The sequence below is a fragment of the Trichechus manatus genome, unplaced genomic scaffold (assembly GCF_000243295.1).
Source record: "Trichechus manatus latirostris isolate Lorelei unplaced genomic scaffold, TriManLat1.0 scaffold00118, whole genome shotgun sequence".
NCBI lineage: Eukaryota > Metazoa > Chordata > Mammalia > Sirenia > Trichechidae > Trichechus > Trichechus manatus.
This window is the reverse complement of record NW_004444054.1, coordinates 5,759,714-5,779,073: the sequence shown is the minus strand read 5'-3', so window position 1 is coordinate 5,779,073 and position 19,360 is coordinate 5,759,714. Positions and strand designations below refer to the sequence as shown.

At 40.6% G+C, this 19,360-nt stretch overlaps 1 protein-coding gene across 1 annotated transcript in view; it reads left to right on the top strand.

The window, feature by feature from the left end:
• NALCN (sodium leak channel, non-selective) overlaps window positions 1-18,231 on the top strand; it is a 392,050-nt gene extending 373,819 nt beyond the window's left edge. Inside the window, exons 34-43 of the mRNA XM_012557767.2 lie at window positions 1,217-1,285; window positions 1,734-1,882; window positions 2,882-2,975; window positions 5,141-5,273; window positions 5,946-6,061; window positions 8,398-8,555; window positions 11,549-11,699; window positions 13,110-13,259; window positions 15,427-15,544; window positions 17,916-18,231. Coding sequence (XP_012413221.1) covers window positions 1,217-1,285; window positions 1,734-1,882; window positions 2,882-2,975; window positions 5,141-5,273; window positions 5,946-6,061; window positions 8,398-8,555; window positions 11,549-11,699; window positions 13,110-13,259; window positions 15,427-15,544; window positions 17,916-18,109 — 1,332 coding nt within the window. The 3' untranslated portion in view covers window positions 18,110-18,231. The remainder of the gene's footprint in view (window positions 1-1,216; window positions 1,286-1,733; window positions 1,883-2,881; window positions 2,976-5,140; window positions 5,274-5,945; window positions 6,062-8,397; window positions 8,556-11,548; window positions 11,700-13,109; window positions 13,260-15,426; window positions 15,545-17,915) is intronic.
• The last annotated feature ends 1,129 nt before the right edge of the window (window positions 18,232-19,360 follow it).

Sequence of the window (19,360 nt, the reverse complement as noted above, 5' to 3'; positions counted from 1 at the left end):
TATAACTGGAGTAGGAGCAAGGGGAGCATGGTAAAATTTGTTTAGGTGTGCAGGTGGCAGACTTTGCAGGACCTTGTAATCTAATTAAGGATTTTGGTCATCACCCTCGATGCTGTTAGGTATCATTACTCCTAGAACATAAAGGGAAAACGTATCTACAATAGGTATTGAGTCAACATGGAAAGAAGGAACAGCAGGGCCCATGTTTGTCTTTCTCCAGACAAGTTGTAGTCACGAGCTAATTAACCCACTCCCAGCAGAAGAGTAGAGGAGGTGTCCTAATCCCAGATGTCCGCAGAGAGGAAATCTTAGCCCAAAAAGACCAACTTACCTATTCTGCCCACCTCTTTTGTTCTCCAAGAACCTCTGGCCTTGGCAGGATGCTCATTCTTCACTAGACTGTTGTGAAGGAAGGTGCTGTCCTTGTTCACATTCAAGGATACTTCTGTGCAAACACGTTCATTTACGTGCGCTTCACCAAGGAGCTCACTGGACCCGCCTTCCCAGGGGCCCATCTGTGACTGCTGTCACTTGGCTAGGCAAATCTCCCAGAGAATAATCACGCTTTGGCATCAGCTTAATGCCATAGTTGTTACTGCAGTTACCACCAGGAGGATCTTTGTTTCTCAGCTGAGGCAGAAGGTTTCTTATTTATAAAATGCACAGAGTCATCTCTCGCTGCTAGTCACATGCTTGAAGGAAAAACTGGATGTTTTTAACCAGTGAGACTTCTCTGAAATCAGCCTGCAGTAATGCACATGTGGTGGCTAGCTGGTCTTCAGAGGTCTCCAAAGATCTTCAGACAGAAGGATTCTGACTTCCAGCCATCTTTCCCAACCTCAGAGCTCTTTGCCAGGATCCCTGTATCTCCTCTTCCACTTAGTTCTTCCAGCTGCATTATCGTCCTGTGTTTTTCTCATCCTGTCTTCAGAGGGGCCGGCCACTATTTTAGATAGAATACATTTAAAAATATGGAACTCAGCTGAGCAAAGCAGAACCCAAAGTTTCATTTAAGATTTGATTTTGTGTCTAATATTTATTCATGGGTTTTGGCAGTGACCTTTTCAGCACCTTTTCAGATAAATGTCTTATAGGAATTTTCACATTTTATTAAGCTAATTATTCAGTAGACTTCACAGAAGACTTAAAATGAAAAATGGAACTGTAACAAAAGCTTTTGTGCAAAGTATGAGAGACTCTTTTGTTTGAATTTCAGAATGCGTACACATACATGATGGGCGCGTGCGTGATTGTCTTTAGATTTTTCTCTATCTGTGGAAAGCATGTAAGTACATCATGAAGAACATACCAAAAGTTACATATACATTGAAGAAAGGAACAGTGACTAATGAACTTTAGCTGTCCTTCTGGGTCCTCATTCTGTGTCAGTCAGGGCTGTGATCAACAAATTACTAGAAATCCTAAGTGGAGATTAACAAATATTAATTATGAAAATGAATCAGCAGTTTAGTTATCTTGTGATATGCTTCCTACCATTTACTTGTTTTATTTAGTCTTCATATTTGCTAAGTTAATGTTTTGTAGTACTAGTAGACTTTCTCTATGCCTAATGATCTTTGAACAATATTCTGATTTAATATCTAATAGGAAGCGATTTTCATATGATATCCTTAAGAGTCATTTTTGGGCCAACCTGTTTAAATATTACTTACTTCTCAAGTCTTCCTTGACTTAATAAATGAAATATTCTCTCTCTCTCTCTCTCCATGCAGGTAACATTAAAGATGCTGCTTTTGACAGTGGTAGTCAGCATGTACAAAAGCTTCTTTATCATAGTAGGAATGTTCCTACTGCTGCTGTGTTACGCTTTTGCTGGAGTTGTTTTATTTGGTACTGTGAAATATGGAGAGAACATTAACAGGTTGGTATATATTCACCTTTCTAGTCGTTTATCAAGGAAACATTTTCAGTTATAAAATCATGAATGAAAATCTGAACTTTTAAGGGTAATGGGAAAATTTGGAAACAGGTACAGTTGCACAAAATGGTGAAAGTAATTAAATGTCACTGAATTGTGCATGTAAAAAAAGTTGAAATGGCAGATGTTTCATTATAGATATACTTACCACAATAAAAGGATGAATTGAAATAATAATAATAATAACCTGAAATTTTTTGTCTATTATAGACTAAGGGGGAAAAGCTATGAGTTGGAAATTAGGGTAAAATAATTTGCCCAAATTTTAAATGGCATTTTTCTAATTGAAATAAGACATGCATGTTTACTTAGAAACCTTAGAAAATTCAGAAACGTAAGAAAAGAAAAATGATCCATTACTCCACCACTCAGGGATAACCTCAGCTAATATCCTGATGAATTCCAGTATTTTTTCTACCCACATGTTGCAGATAATATATGTATATATATATATATATATATATATGGCAGTTAGAACTACCCAAAATGCCTATCATATATGAAAAGCGTTTTTCGAAGATTCTCTTGAATTTTAGGGAAGTATCTTATAGTTAAACAAAAGTCCTGACACAACCAAGTGTATAGAAATGTGTTTTGTTGCAGAAATGACTTATTATTTGATACATAACTGCTCCACCTTTTTGGCCATAATTCACATGTAAAAAGGAATCCTTGTAATGGCCAAGGCTTGCTCACTCAGTCGTTAAGACATGGCGGTAAGCTGGTGGTACCGTGGTAGGGATGGGTTGTTCCGACAGCTAACAGAGTGGGAACAAGTGTACATAACAAACGAAAAAGAGAGCGTAACTTTTGGAAATGGGAACTTAGGAACCGAATTGGCTACAAAAGCCACCCGTTTGGGTGATGAGAAACCATACTACCTCATGACAAAACATACGACTCACAGTTGGCAATTTTTTTTCCTTTTTTTCCTCCAATTAGGCATGCGAACTTCTCTTCAGCTGGCAAAGCTATTACGGTCCTGTTCCGCATTGTCACAGGAGAAGACTGGAACAAGATCATGCATGACTGCATGGTAAATCTCTCTTCACCTCTAACACTGCTTCCACTTGGAATCGGGAAACCCCTTGGCAGTACAATAGTAATGGCATCATCCTCATTAACGTCAAGTCTTTGGTACAAAATAGGTACCCCAGCCTTTTAGTCCATAAAATTGCATTCTTTTACATTACGAGGTATGAACCTACAAAAAGAAAAAATTCAATTTACCCAACTTGAGCTTTTATAGATCCAGTCAAGAAATATACATCGCGGGAGCATTATTCTTCCCTTCCCACCTTTAACCTTTTTGCAGTCAAATATAAACAGGGGAGCCCATATCTTTAGTTTATTCAGCAGTGGTCCACTGAGCCCCTGTTTCGACCTGGGCCATATGCTAGGTGGTCGGCCTTCAGCAATTCCAAGGCATCCTCAAGGAGTTTAGGTCAAGGGCTTTGAACTGCTCTCCCTTTGGTATCTTCCCCTCACCGAGCTAATTCCTCATCATCTTTCTGGTCTCAGTTTTAAACACTTGTTCCTTGAGGAATCCTCTCTAAGTTAAGACTGCCTGTTTTGTGTTCTAAAACCAGTAAACCAGTTGCAGACAAGTCGATTCTGACTAATGGTGATCCCATGTGTGTCAGCGTTGAACTCTGCTCCATAGGGTTTTCAATGGATGGTTTTTCAAAATTAGATCGACAGGACTTTCTTCTGAGGTGCTTCTGGGTGGACTTGCAACTCCAACCTTTGAGTCAGTAGCTGGTGCATTAACTGTTTGCACCGCCCCAGAATTTCTTTATGTTCTGACAGTACTCTGTATTTCACCTTTGTGCACTTATCACAACTGTAGTGAATTATTGGCTTAATTGTTGTTGTTTGCCTTCGAGTCAATTCCAACTCATAGTGAGCCTATAGGACAGAGTAGAACTGCACCACAGAGTTTCCTAGGCTGAAAACTTTGTGGGAGCCGATCACCAGGTCTTTTCTCCCACAGATCGGCTCTTGGTCTTGAACTACCAACCTTTCAGTTAGCAGCCAAGTGCTTAATCATTGTGCCACCAGGGCTCCTTGGCTTAATTAATTTATTTAATATCTCCTCTCCCTCTCTACCAGTGCTGTCAACAGACATTTCTTCAATGACGGAAATGTTCTATATCTATACCATCCAATCAGGTGTCACTAGCCGTATGTGACTCCTAAGAACTTGAAATATTGCTGGTGGGGCTGAGGAACTGAACTTTTTATTTTGTTTAATGTTAATTAACTCTTATCTACATTTAAATTTAAATAGCCAGATGTAGCTAGTAGCTAGCATGTTGGGCAGCACGGCTCTAGAACAAGGGGAACAAGTGGGAGGGACAGTGCCAACGTCTGTCCCTAGACTGGTCTTCCCCTGCTCATCAGTCCATCCCCAACACTTGACACAAACCTAGCTCGTAGTAGAACTTAATGCATGAATGAATATGGACAGAGTTTAACAAATTAACCAAAAGATCATCAGTTCTGTGGGGCAGTTCTACTCTGTCCTATAGGGTTGTTATGAGTCAGAATCGACTCGATGGCAACAGGTTTGGTTGTTTTTTTTTTTTAAATATTATACAAGAGCTTTTTTGTGTGTTTTTTTCCCTATATCTTAACCCATTATTTAAATCAGAGAAACTTTTTTTTTAATGCCTTTTCATTTGGAGACTTTGCGATTTGCGTCCCAGTGACTGCCTTTCACTTGGAGATAGTAATACCAAAAAACCAAACCCATTGTCATCGAGTCGATTCCAACTCATAGTGACCCTATAGGACAGAGTAGAACTGCCCCATAGGGTTTCCTGGAGGGGCTGGTGGATTCGAACTGCCAACCTTTTGGTTAGGTGTGGAACGCTTAACCACTGCACCACCAGGGCTTTTTGGAGATAGTAGAGGTGGCAAAAAGGGCATCTAGTAGAGAGAATCAGTTCATTTCTACTGTGATTCTACAAATGGCAACGAATTTGGGATTCTTCAGGACCAAAAGCACAGGATAAATGAAATATTCCTTTTAATTTTGCTACAGATCAGGTACCAATGTATGTGGCTTTGGAAAGATTATTTTGATGTTAATTATTTTTGAACAGTTAGGAATATGTTCATTAACTGCAGTCAGTTAACAGAAATTTGTATTCTTCTCTACTTTCACCCCCTCTCTTTCTTCCTCCCACTGCCCCAAAGGTTCAGCCTCCTTTTTGTACTCCAGATGAATTTACATACTGGGCAACAGACTGTGGAAATTATGCCGGGGCACTTATGTATTTCTGTTCATTTTATGTCATCATTGCCTACATCATGCTAAATCTGCTTGTAGGTAAGTGATGTTCGTTGAATATTTTTAAATCTCTTTAAACTCAGGTACTTAGATAATTATGTACAATTTTCAAGTAATTATCCTGGATTGCTTGGGGTGGGTGTTTCATAGCATTAATTATAAATTGTTGCCTCTCAATCCAGAAGCTGAAAAGACCTTTGAAAGGTGTGTAAATGACAGTTGATTGCGATTTCAAGAGTTGTACTATCTATTATGATCATTAATTTCAAGAGAGCTCTTCTCGTAGACTGAGTTGAACAAACATCAGAGAGGACTACCTTTTCAACCTACAAATGTCACGTTTATGTTTTTGAAAGATACATGTTGTTCATCCAGCTTTGGAGCCACGCAGAACTCAATTTGACCTTTAAAAACTGCCCTGGAACTCTCAACTAAGAGTTAAAGCCAGCTGGCATGAATAGCTATTTACACAGAATGTGTGTTTGTGCACATGACCTTCACGTTTTGGAAAGGCAAGAGCTGGATAAATAGCTTAGTCCAAGCGTAAAACATACCACCTTGGAAATAATACTGAAAGCACTTTAAAAATGTGGCTTATAATGTAGGTGACAAAATCTATCATTTATAATAGGTGTTTTACTTTTTCTAAAAAATGACAAATTCACAGAATTATCTAACTTCTAGATTTTTCTTTCTTTTTTTTATCCCTAGCTATAATTGTGGAGAATTTCTCCTTGTTTTATTCCACTGAGGAGGACCAGCTTTTAAGTTATAATGATCTCCGCCATTTTCAAATCATATGGAACATGGTGGATGATAAAAGAGAGGTAGGATCATAGATTGTTGTTCTGTGCCACTCCCCACCAGCAGACTTACTGCCATATCTCAGTCACTCCGAGAGTTTTGTTGTTGGCAATTGACATATACTGAATTTTGAATAGCCATCTCTGAATTATAGAAATTTGTCATTGACAGCTCTTGTGGCGTAGTGGTTAAGCACTCAGCCGCTAACCAAGAAGGTCGGCAGTTCAAACCCACTAGTCACTCCATGGGAGAAAGATGTGACAGTCTTCTTCCATAAAGATTTACTGCCTTGAAAACCCTATGGGGCAGTTCTACTCTGTCCTATAGGGCTGCTATGAGTCGGAATCAACTCGAAGGCAGTGGGTCTTTTGGGTTTTTGGTCATTGACACTTCAACTGAATATTCTAGGCAGGGAGAGGGGAAACGGTGCCAGAGGGTTCCTCTTCATGTCATTTCCAATCATGAACATCCTCTTCTTCAAACTTTCAGAAGACCAGCAAGGAAATGAAGCCAAGGGGACTCTGAAGAAATCAGCCTTGGGCTTAGGACAGGAGAAAAAGTAAAATTAAAACCACCAAAAAACCCACTTCCATTGAGTTGATTCCAACTCATAGCGACCCTATAGGACAGAGTAGAACTGCCTTGTAGGGTTTCCAAGGAGCAGCTGGTGGATTCGAACTGCCAACCTTTTGGTTAGCAGCTGAGCTCTTAACCGCTGAGCCACCAGGGCTCCAAAACCACCACAAGGACAGTACATTATGTACTCATGATTACTTCAACCTAAAACAGCTATCCTGATTAAAAGTACACATGAGTTAAGTGGGATCTAGAAGCTATTATTCTGCATTATTTTTGAGTTACTATTTGAACATTTTAATCATCAAGCTTACCCAAGATTTCCTAGAATTAGCCAAAGCAGCAGCTGCTTCTTCTCCCTCTCCTCTTCTTTCTTCAACCTAGCAAACACTCAGGCATAGTCCCAGACACTGAAGATATAGTAATGAACAAGATGGGAACACCTCAGACTTGTAGGTGGCACATTCCAATAGTGAAAGACAAACAATAAACCGTGAAATAATAACAACTTCAAGAAGTGATAAACACTTTGAAGAAGATTATATGATAGAGAGTAATTGGTGTTGGGGTGGTCATGAAGTCCTGTCTGAGGAGATGATATTTGACCTAACATTTAAAAAATGAGGAAAGTTCAGCCATGGCAAGACCTGAGGGCAGATCCAAAAACAGTTTCTGGAAGAGTTGACTGAGAGTGTAAAGGCCACAGAGCCAGAGCAGTCTGAGTAAATGAGGGTTCTCTAGACTAGAGCCATGGTCTGCCCAGGCAATGAGTGATCTCTGCCAGGCCTGTGTTCTGCTTGTCTTTGGTGTTTTCCATCTCACCCAGGACTAGTCTCTCCGGTCTTTGTGCCAAAGTAGAAACCTGAATGTGTGAGCATCTGGCTCTTGCTCTCTAGTCTTCTCTAAGTGCACTTGTATCTACATGACTGTTGCCTACAGGAACCTACTTTGAGCTGACATACACATTGAAAATGACAACACCACTGGCATTAAGATGTAATACTCACATAAAAAAAAAAAATCAGTTACATTAGCAGCTGGTAGGAATTCATGAGTTACCAATGTTCCCTGCCTCTTGCCCCGTGCTTTAATTCAAAGAAATGGTCAGGGCTGGCATGTTAGGTTTTGTTGCCTGGAAGGTAGCAGTGTTTCTTAGTTTCTCGGGATCTGGATCTGCTTGGACCTAGGAGGAGGAGCAGAGCTGTGAGCATCCTACTCTTGTATGTAGTTGTTATAATAATGAAGGAAACACTGAAAAGGAGTTACCTTTCAATAGAAGACCAACTTATCATAAATGTTAAGAAGTTTCTAGCATTCGAATTCAGTAAGAGGAGGATTGTGTATGTGTGTATTATCAGTGTTTCCTCCTAACGTATTAGGGGCACATTCACCATGCATGTTAAAGAAAAACAAATGGGCAGGACTGAGTCAATGAAATGGGCCACTTGGACATAAGCTTGGTTTAAGCAAGGCTGGATCCAAGGGAAGAAGAGGAGAGCTTTCTGTTCTTCTTGGCTCCAAATTACTTGCTGTGATATCTCATAGAACCAGAGGAGACGCACCAGCAGCAACTGTTGTCACTCTGCTATTAATCCCATGCTCTTCTTAGCACACATAGTACCATCCAGCTATCCATGAGACCAACAACTTTCTTCACACCTGTGATAATTATGCTATCCTTTGAGAAATATCTCCTGGGTTTTTTTTGGCTGTGTAAACAGAACCCCAAACAAATCATTATGGCCTAATGTTGATTTACCAGTTACTGTGCTCTGCTACCCAGGGGGTGATTCCAACATTCCGAGTGAAGTTCCTGCTGAGGCTGCTGAGGGGGAGGCTGGAGGTAGACCTCGACAAAGACAAACTTTTGTTTAAGCACATGTGCTATGAAATGGAGAGGCTGCACAATGGCGGTGATGTCACCTTCCATGATGTCCTAAGGTACGAGGGAGCTTTCCCAACTCAGTATCACAGAGCTGAACTGTGTCCAGAAACTAACGCTGTGATAATTAAAGGCCTTGTGAAACATAATTAGCAAGTGTATTAGTAACCTATAACGCCATATCCACCATGGTTGTAAAGCAGGGTCCTGTGACTCAGGCATGAAGTGGCCTCTCTCACTGTTCTGTAATGATCGTTTCCAAGTCAGGGCATCACATGGGAGTGAGATCCAGTGGCCTGACATCCCCAGAAATACTACTTTCTGACTGTAGAGTTCCTGAATGATAGAGTTAGAAGGCGCCTTGGGGAGCACAGTCCTACCGCTTCATTTTGTAGATGAAGGAACTGGTCCAGGAGAGTTAAGAGGTTTGTCCACAGCTAAGGGGCTAGAGGTCAGGGCTCTGCCTTTCCTCTCTCTGAAGACTTCTTAAACAAGCAATTTATGGACAAAATTCAGGTCTCTGTGGACTTGGAAGGGGTAACTTGAACAACTTTACTTTCACTACTCACTCACTGAAATGCAGCATTTCCTTCAATGATAAATGTAGGCAACAGACCATAACTGGTATTAGCAGTACCTCTGTCTTTGTCATCAAGAGAAATCATAAATGTTCTCAGATCACATTACTGTTGTGGCTGATATCTTAAAATATCATTTATGCTCATCAGTACTTCAGAGTTACAATAGTCATTTGACCTTCACTAGATACTGTTATTTAATGCACTAGTAAAGAAGCTCATATGTTACTATAGCACAACCTGTTTTAAATAAAATAATTTGAGAAACGGATTTCAATATAATTGGTTTCCTTTGTAATACTGTGTATTTTATTTTATGCATTTAAAACACTAGTCTTAGAAATGTTCCATAGGCTCCACTGCCAAAGGAATCCATGCCATGAAAAAGTTAAGAGCCCCCGACTAGTGGTAGCTATTTTAAGCTGATGCAAATATCCAGCAAGCTTGGTAGTGGGTACTTTGTCACAAATTTCAGGAGCCTAAGGATGGTATCTAACCAAAAGGTCAGCAGTTTGAATCCACCAGCCACTCCTTGGAAACCCTATGGGACAGTTCTACTCTGTCCTATAGGGTTGCTATGAGTCGGAATCAACTCTACAGCAACAGGTTTGGTTTTTGGTTTTTGAATGATGGTATCCCAGGGCTTCTAACCAGTTCTAAATGACTCAGTCGTGGCTGACAGAAACAAGGGCAGCCTATGTGTTGCATAACAACCAAATCTCTTGCGCATGGGCTTTTGACCAGAGTAGGAAACAGGCAGCGATTCCCTGTTCAAAGACAATGGCTTACTGTGCCACTTTGAATGGATGCCACTCTTCACAGTCCTGCCAATAATCCTATCTCCCGCATCAGGAAGCTTTCAGTTTCAGGAGCCTGAAGTGGGAGATTATTGAATTATTGGCAGAAATGTGGAGAGCTACACACATTCAAAGCAGCGTGGTTGGCCACTGTCTTTGAACAGGGCACTGCTGCCTGTTTCCTACCCAGGTCAAAAGCTTATGCGCAAGAGGTCTGGTTGCTATGCAACTCATAGGCTGCCCTTGTTTCCATCAGCCATGACTGAAGCACTTCCAACTGATTTGAAGCACTGTCTTGTTTTCATTGGCCATAACTGAACTGTTTAGAACCAGTTCGAAGCCCTATGGTATACATAGTGGCTAAAAGTTGGAAAAAGATCAGAACAGGAAAGATCTGGGAGTTCTACTAATTTACCAATTTTCCCTCCCACTAGTCACTTCTTCCAAGGAGCAAGCTGAAAAACAGAAAGAGATGGGACAGAAAATACATATGAATAGGAGAGCAGGTCATATCTCTTAGAATGTTAAGTTACTAATCTTTTCTCCTAGTGACAATTTTTTTTTAAGTTGAAATTGAGGGACACAGCCATACTTCTGTCATTAATAATTAACATTCAACACTTCTGGAACACAACTAATGTAATGTAATGCAGTCTAATCTAATCTAATCCAGTGGTGCATCTAATAAAACTGGACCCCAGGCAAAGTCAACAGTGACATTGTTTGCCCCCTCCCTATTCCTCTACCCCAGTGTACAATGAAAACAGCTAAGCAAGGCTAGATTCTTGGTGAGTCAGGAAATAGAGGAGCAAACATATTTTTCCTCCATGGTGGGAAGGAGCTTAACAAAGAAGAGGAGGCCATGTACCAATGCTGCATGAAACAGGGTCCCTCAAGAACTTTCCATGTTATGATTTAGGCTCCAGAGGTGGAACTGAGCTCACAGCCAGGGGTAGGTAAGGGTTGAGCCATAACCTGAACTCCTGTGGCTGCACCAAGCTTCCAGAAGGGACTGTGTCCTCCTTTGGCTGTGGACCTCTCAGTCTAGACACACTGAGTTGCCTCATTGTCTGTGGGTCCTGATGCAACAAATCAGCAGTGTTAGCTTCGTTTTTTCCATTCTTTGGCATACTGTGCCAAAGGCTAAATTGAACCCTGACTTGTGTCCATCTAAAATTAATGAAGAAGAAGATACATGGGGACAAATTAGATCAATTGAGAGGAAAATGGGGTGGGGGGACACACATGACCCACAGCCAAAATATTAATGAGCCCCCTTGGAGCTAAATGTAAAGAAAGTATGGAGGGAGCACTCTTCCTTCTGCAGGGAAAGTTCCAGAGTCTTTACTTAAACAGCTGACAATGGAGATAGGGGCTCACCCTGGATCTTTTTTTTTTTTTTTAAACGCTTATATGTCACTTACTGTCCTAAGTACCTTGCAAATATTTACTCAGTCATTTAATAAGGTAAGTACCATCCCTAGCCCCATTTTACAGATGAGGAAAGAGACACAGAGAGATTACATAACTTGCCCAAGGTCATGTAGCTGGTAAGGGGTGGCATCAGAATGCTACATTTGTTGGGTTGAGTACTGTCCTTTCTGAATTTTGAAACATCTAAGAGTCTAAGTCTCAGATGCATTGGCCCTAAGCTTGCTGTTGTATTTCCCCCACCAGCATGCTTTCTTACCGGTCAGTTGACATCCGGAAAAGTTTGCAGTTGGAGGAGCTCCTTGCCAGGGAGCAACTGGAATACACCATAGAGGAGGAAGTGGCCAAGCAGACCATTCGCATGTGGCTGAAAAAGTGCTTAAAGCGCATCAGAGCTGTGAGTGGAACAAGAAGCATGTCAGGGTTTTATGTTTTTCTCTTTCTTTTGAAGAAGAAAGGACAAAAGAGAAGAGCTTCGTAAACAACAGGATTAGATCCTTCTGTAGTCAGCCTTGCATCCCTTCCTCAACTATCTCAACTTCATCTGCTTGTGATGGTCAGATGATGACTCAAACCTTAACTCTAGTCCAAATTCAGGCCTTATTATTCTTTAGCAGAGTCCATAGGAAGTTTTGATTGAAGCACATTTGTCTAACATAACATGAATTTTCAAAAAGCATTTTATTGATATTAAAATATGTATGATCTCCATTTATTAAGCTCAAGTGTTCAAGATTCCAAAATCTGTGTATATTGACTGGTAACAGAATTTACAAAGGACTTTTCAATTGCTCCTAAAAATTCCAACATACTATTAATAATGTTATTTGGTCTTTAATTAAAGGCCACCTCTCGTGGGAATGTAATGATTTTGGTTGCTTCTTTCTGAACTTTAAGGTTATAAGATTCTCTAACTCATAAATCAATGAACATATACTGTGTCAGCATATACTGTGCTTACAATGGGCATGTCTATTAGGTAGTTACTTTATGAACACTTTTAACATAGGCTTCAAACACACAGGGGAAAAATCAAACTAATCACTAAGCATTTATATATAGCAGAGATTTTTGTATCCTCTTCCTCAGGACAACAACATCAACTGCAGAAACATAATTTTTTTCTTTCTTTTTTTTTTTATTGGAGGAGAAAAAGTTCCCCAGAGAAGAGAAACACCTCAGTCTCCTATAGCAAGGTCAACCACCCACTGGGGCCCAGTCACAGCACACCCACCATAGCTCTGCTAGTTTCAGGGATCAAATCAGGCTCCCTTAGGCCCTGAGAAGACACAAGAGTCCTGATTCACCACCAGACTTCCCAGCGTCAGCATGTGCCAAGCCAAATTGTCCTGCTGGGTTGGCATGCACCAGTCCAGAACCAAGACAAGAGCAAATGTTTCACTCCTTCCTGCAAGGCTCTCTTGTCTCTTATAACTTGCAGGAAAGAGGCAGTCTGCACTGACTTGACCAACCTGGAATAAAATAAGAAGGGAAAAATAAAATATCCATGTTAGTAATTAATAAATTCTATTTTAAATAAAACACAAGCTTAAGCATCACCCTTCCAATTGTTATGCAAATTAAAATGGAAGGGGAAAGCTATTCATAAGTCTTTAAGCCCTCCTTCTACATCAACAGGATGCCTGTGAAATTAGTTAAAGACCCTTATTTGGAAATTCCTAAGAGGTTACCAAGTATACATGTTCTTCGGAGAGGGAGAAGAAAATACGATTTGGGCGATAGTAGGCAGGGGGCTTGTGGGCTTCCGTATTTTTTCCATTACTGAAGGAGCACTCATGTTCTGTAGAAACAGCAGCAGTCATGCAGCATCATCCACAGCCTGAGAGAGAGTCAACAACAGGAGCTGAGCCGGTTTCTGAATCCTCCCAGCATTGAGACCACCCAGCCAAGCGAGGACATGAATGCTAACAGTCAGGATAATAACATGCAGCCAGAGGTACGGGTCTTCCTCCAAGGGTGTCTTGGGGGATTTTCTTTAATAGAAAATAAATGGGTGCTGGTCACATAAATGTTCCAAGCAAGGTGACAATATTCCTAATAGGAAATTTTTTGAATGGAAAACAACAATGGCGACATGTTTGCTCCCAACAATGGAAACAGATTATGTTTGCGTCTTTCCCTTTCAGGAATCAGTTTAGGTTGTTTCAAAAGATCCTGACTTTGTGGATACCAAATGAATGTTAATGCACAGCACAGAGCGACTTAATGCTTCTGTTGATTTTTGTCTAAAGAGTTAGCATCATATCTGTAAGGGCTTAATGAGTCCGGCAATATGACATAACTCAGAAGAGCAGATCTTGCATGAAGTTCTGCCCCTAACTGTTTTCTTCCCGTCACTAAGCCATAGAGATTTGCAGTAAAATCAGTGAAAATGCTTATAATTGCTTTTCATTATTAGACTCATTGAGGTCTTATTGTTCCTTAGTTTGCATCAGAAAAACGTATAGAACTACAGGAGGATTAGGTTGAGGACCTTCTCTTTACCAGGGCACAGCATATTTTCATTTGCAATCTACACATCTATAAAAAAAAAAAGTACAGAGAGCCGTCAGATGCCTGGAGAGCCCTGTGCTATGAGGAACAGCTGGCAGGGAAGCCCTGCTCCTTTCCGAGGGCACAATTATGATCTGAGGTTAACAACGTGGAGCCAATCCAGCATTCTGAGATGAGCCCTGTGGCAGCACGAAGCTTCGTGGAGTGTAGCAGCACAGTCAGGGGCCAGAGATACTGAAGCCTAAGGCTCCATGGCCACAGGAAGCTCCCAGGGGCCCTCTTGTTCCATAGCCCAGTTTTGGGTGGATTTCATATTGTTGGTTTCCAAGTCTGAAGGACTCATCTGCCACCTACACAGGGACTTGTGCAGGGATAGACAACAAAGGAAGGACAGGGAGGCTTCTGCAGTGGCCCTGCCACCTGTCTGTCTGGGGCATGGCTGGCAACAGCTCGTGTGGGAGCCAGGACAGCCAGTGAGAGAAGGCTGATGAGGCAGGGGAAGTGAGGCCTACAGAAGGTCTAAATTTTTAGGTTAAACAGTCAAAGAGACAACCAAAAAACAGGGGATGGAAGACCAAAGCCTGTTGGCTAGGAAAAGGGAAGATAACAGACGAAGCAGCAAATAGATAAAATGTGTGGAAAGTTTCAGCATTTCTCTTTGACTTTAGTCTTACATTGTTATCAGTTTCGTCTTCCTCCAGGGCCCATCATAGAGTTTTGTCTGCTAGGAACCCTTTTCCTGAAGCTCTAACTACTGATTTCCAGGTTGGCAAAGTACATCAGCCAGTCCCCACTACCCACCTTCCCTCCTAGAATGCCAGCATCCTCGCCCCAGCCAAGACACCAGAGATAAAGGATGGCGTCCTCAGTCGTGGAAGGAATGTGGTAGTGGGGGTTGTTACCTGGAGAGCTGTGCCTCCCTTTCCAGTGTGGAATGGTGGCTCTTTCGCTTTCCTTGACTCTTCTTACCCCCTTGTACTTCTGTTTTCCCCATTGTGGACACTATGTAGCCATCTCATCCGTCCCACTTGCTTTCCTACCATGTTTTCTTCCGATCTTAAAACTAAAAGGGGCCAACCCAGTGCAGTCAGAGAACATGGCGTTAAGAATCGGCCATTTATTGCAGCATTATTCACAATAGACTAAATGTAGAGATAACCCAAGTGACCATCAAGAGGTGAATGGACAAACAAAATGTGGTATATCTATACAATGGAATATTACTCAGCCATGAAGAGAAATGAAGTTCTGAGACATGCTACCGCATGGATGTACCTTGCAAACATCATGCAAAGTGATATGTCAGTCATAAAAGAACAAATATTGTATGATTCCACTTCTATAAAATATCTAGAACAGGCAAGTACATAGAGACCAAAATTTATTAGGGTTACCAGGTCTGGAGGGAGGGGAAAATGAAGAGCTATTGCTTAAGGGGACTGAGTTTCTCTTTAGGGTGCTGAAAAACATTTGGAAGGGTGAGTGTAATTAATGTCATTGAATTGTACACTTAAAAATGGTGAAAATAGCAAATTGTTATATGTATTTTACCACAATAAAATTTAAAAAAAAAAAAAAAGCTATAGCTGCTCAATTCTTCTCCCATGCAGACGAGCAGCCAGCAGCAGCTTCTGAGTCCCACTCTGTCAGATAGAGGAGGAAGTCGGCAAGACTCAGGAGATACTGGGAAACCCCAGAGGAAGTTTGGTCAATGGCGCTTGCCCTCAGGTACGTCTATCAAGTCATTTCTCCACTGAGACATTTTAAAGGCATTTACTCTCTTTCTGAGTTTTAGGTTTTGAATTTCAAAATAGAGGTCTGCATCTAAAGTATTTACATACTGTGAAACAATGAAAAGTGTATTCCATTACCACAAGTATTCCCTTCAAACAACTATTTTCCAAACATAACTACATTAGCCCTTAGTTTAAGCTATCATGTTTGAGAAAACAGAACCTATTAACAAAGTCAGACATTGTAGTCAAGATCTAGAAAGAAGAGAGGAAGAGATTTCCAAAGGCTTTCTGTGTGTAATCAAGGCATTCTCAAACATAGGCAAAATTTATTTAATCTAAGAGGGAGTGGGCAGATACAATCATTCTACAAATGCATCTCAAAGTTCTCAAAGAAGGTACAAGCCATTGCTTTATCTCAGCATACACTTTGTAGCCAGACTAGTCACCCTCTTCATGTAATCTGCTTTGTTGCTAGGTGCAATGGAGTCAGTTCCAACTCATAGCTACCCTATGTACAACAGAACGAAATACCGCCCGGCCCTGCATCCTCCTCGTAGTCATTGTTATGCTTGAGCCCATTGTTGCAGCCACTGTGTCAATCAATCTCACTGAGAGTCTTCTTCTTTTTTGCTAACCCTCTACTTTACCAAGCATGATGTCCTTCTCCAGGGACTGGTCCCTCCTGATAACATGTCCAAAGTACGTGAGCCAATACCATAATTCAAAGGCATCAATTCTTCTTTGTTTTTATTCATTGTCCAGCGTTCCCATGCATATGAGGCAATAGAAAATACCATGGCTTGAGTCAGGCGCACCTTAGTCCTCAAAATGACATCTTTGCTTTTCAACACTTTTTAATTTCTTTTTGCTTTTCAACACTTTTTGCTTTTCAATATGCTTTACCTCCATAATAATACAGCAACAACAAAGAGAGCACTTATACAGCACTTACTGTGTGCCAATCACTATTCTAAGTGTTCCTTCGTTTAATCCTCAAAATAATATTATATTTTACTAATGAGTAAAGGAATTTTCTTCTAAGGGAACATGGGTGTTTGGAAAGCCAGAATAATCTTGTCAAAGGCATTTTGGGGTTGAGGGAGAGCTATGCTCTACATAGCCCAGTATCCTCCATATGCAGTTTTCCCTACAGATAACTGAGTCCACAGTAAGGAAAGGGCTTAATGATGCTCTTCATTTGTGCCCTATTTCAGTCCAGTCCAAGTCAGGAATGAATGAAGTTGCAAACTTTTCCGTAACGTGTCTATTCCACAAAGCAGAAGACAGTGTAACTTACATCTTGAGGGTAGAGTTGTTTAGTGAATTTTAATTAACACCACACAGAAAAATAACCTTTTTCATATCCAGGAACTTATTCAGGGAGCAGAGAGGATTTAGCTTCAAACGGGTTAAAGCAAATCAGGGAATGACAGGAAACAAGACTGACTAGGTGGTGGGGTCAGGCCATGAGAAGCCTTCAATGACACCTGAGTAGTTTCAGCTTTATCCTGTAGGCAAATAAACTAAAACCCATTGCTTCCATCAAGTCAATTATGACTCATAGCGACCCTACAGGAAAGAGTAGAACTGCTGCATAGGGTTTCCAAGGAGTGACTGGTAGATCTGAACTGCAAACCTTTTGCTTAGCAGCCTGAGCTTTTAACCACTGGGACACCAGGGCTGTGTAGGCAAATAGGAGCCAATAAAGATTTTTTAATAAGATACAACATTTGGAGCCCATATATTAGGAAGATTGACTTGGCATCAAGGTAGAGAGATAAGACCCTGACCAAAGCTGGTGGCAGCAGTCAAGAAACTGAAGGGACAGCTAGGAGAGATGACCTGGGGGAAAATCAACAGTCCTTGACATTCACTTAAATGGATGAAAGAGAGAATGTTGTCCATAGTACCTCCAATGATCCAAGCCTAGGAGGCCCAGATGTCAGAAATGTGACAACCAATGGGACGTGCTATTAGGGACCTGCTGAGTTTGAGGAGGCAAATGGGGAAGAAAAAAGCATTTATGGGGACTATACATCTTCCATTTGTGGGGAGCACACACATACTTCTACAACACTTATATTTACCCAACTTGGAATTGTAGTGGTTTTCTAGTTTTTGTGATTATCCCAAAGTGGAAGCAGCATTTTTTTCAAATGGTATTACTAGTTGTCCATTAGCATGACTTAAAATCTGTTATGAATATAAAAAATCGAGCACTGAAAAGGATTCATATTTAACATCTGTAGACAGGACGTGCCAGCCAAAAGCATTACCGATGGGAATTTCATGGTTTTTCAGGAATCATTTGCAATAGGGTGAAACAACACCAAATTGCTCATAGACTCTTGTTAATTCCACAGCACCAAAACCAATAAGCCATTCGGTGTCTTCTGTCAACTTACGATTCGGAGGGAGGACAACGATGAAATCCGTAGTGTGCAAAATGAACCCTATGACGGACACAGCTTCCTGTGGTTCTGAAGTGAAGAAATGGTGGACCCGGCAGCTGACTGTGGAGAGCGATGAAAGTGGAGATGACCTTCTGGATATTTAGGTGGAAACCAGTGTAAATGGAAGTCCAGCAACATCTAGAAAAAAGTGTAAAAGAATTTATATGGAATTGCCAATAATTTTCAAACTGTTTTCTGATCATTTCCTTCATTGTCCAGTGAACAATCTGTAACAGATACGTAATTTAATTCCAACTTGTTGCACGATTTTTTTCAATTGATTTTTTTCCCGTCACAGGAAGGGTCAAATTGGTCTGTCAAAGCTGCGTATGTGATGGGCTAATACCGTGTATTCATGAAAATTTATACAAGGGCAGTATTGATAGTATTAGAAACTATATCAACAGCAGGTATAGATCATTTTTAAAAATTCATATATTATGTCTCTGTAAACTAAAGTGTATATTCATATATGCTTGTATGTATCATTTCCAGCCCCCTTTTCAAAAGTGCTAAGCCCAAAGAGGCTGATATTTAAGGTACAGGACCTAGGGCTTTAGTTCATATTTTTCCCACTTCAACTAGAAATACTTCTCTTGGGAGAATTTATTATTTATGATTGATCTGCAAAGGTCAGCACTGAGCTCATGCTAAAATGATAGCAGTTTTACAAATTCTACAGATTCTGAATTTTAAAAAAGCATATTCGTTTTCCTATGTTATTGTCTAAAATATGCACACGATATTTAGAAATCAAAACAAGTCCATTTCTGGCCTCAGTCACTCTAAAGAAACCGTTGCTGGCTTCCAAGACAATTGTGTGTGCAAGTACCAGGCAAAGCACCTGGTTCAAGGAGCTAATTGACTTAAAACAAACATGGATAACTTGAGGGCATCCTTATACAACGATGGTGCATTTCTTTTAAAAAAAAAAAAAAGCTTTTAATAACTGAGTTTAGCAGAAAGAGTAAAATCTACATGATCTAACCTATAAAATAAAATCTTTGCCTGTGTGATGTTATCATTGGCTTCACTTCTTACCCAGGTGTTATGGATTGAATTGTGTTCCCCAAAAATGTGTGTCAACTTGGCTGGGCCATGATTCCCAGTACTGTGTGATTGTCCACCATTTTGTCATCTGCTGTGATTTTCCTGTGTTGTAAATCCTACCTCTATGATGTTAATGAGGTGGGATTAGTGGCAGTTATGTTAATGAGGCAGGACTCAATCTACAAAATTACATCGTATTTTAAATCAATCTCTTCTGAGATATAAAAGAGAGAAGTGAGCAGAGAGACATGAGGACCTCATATCACCAAAAAACAAGAGCCGGGAGAATAGTGCATCCTTTGGAC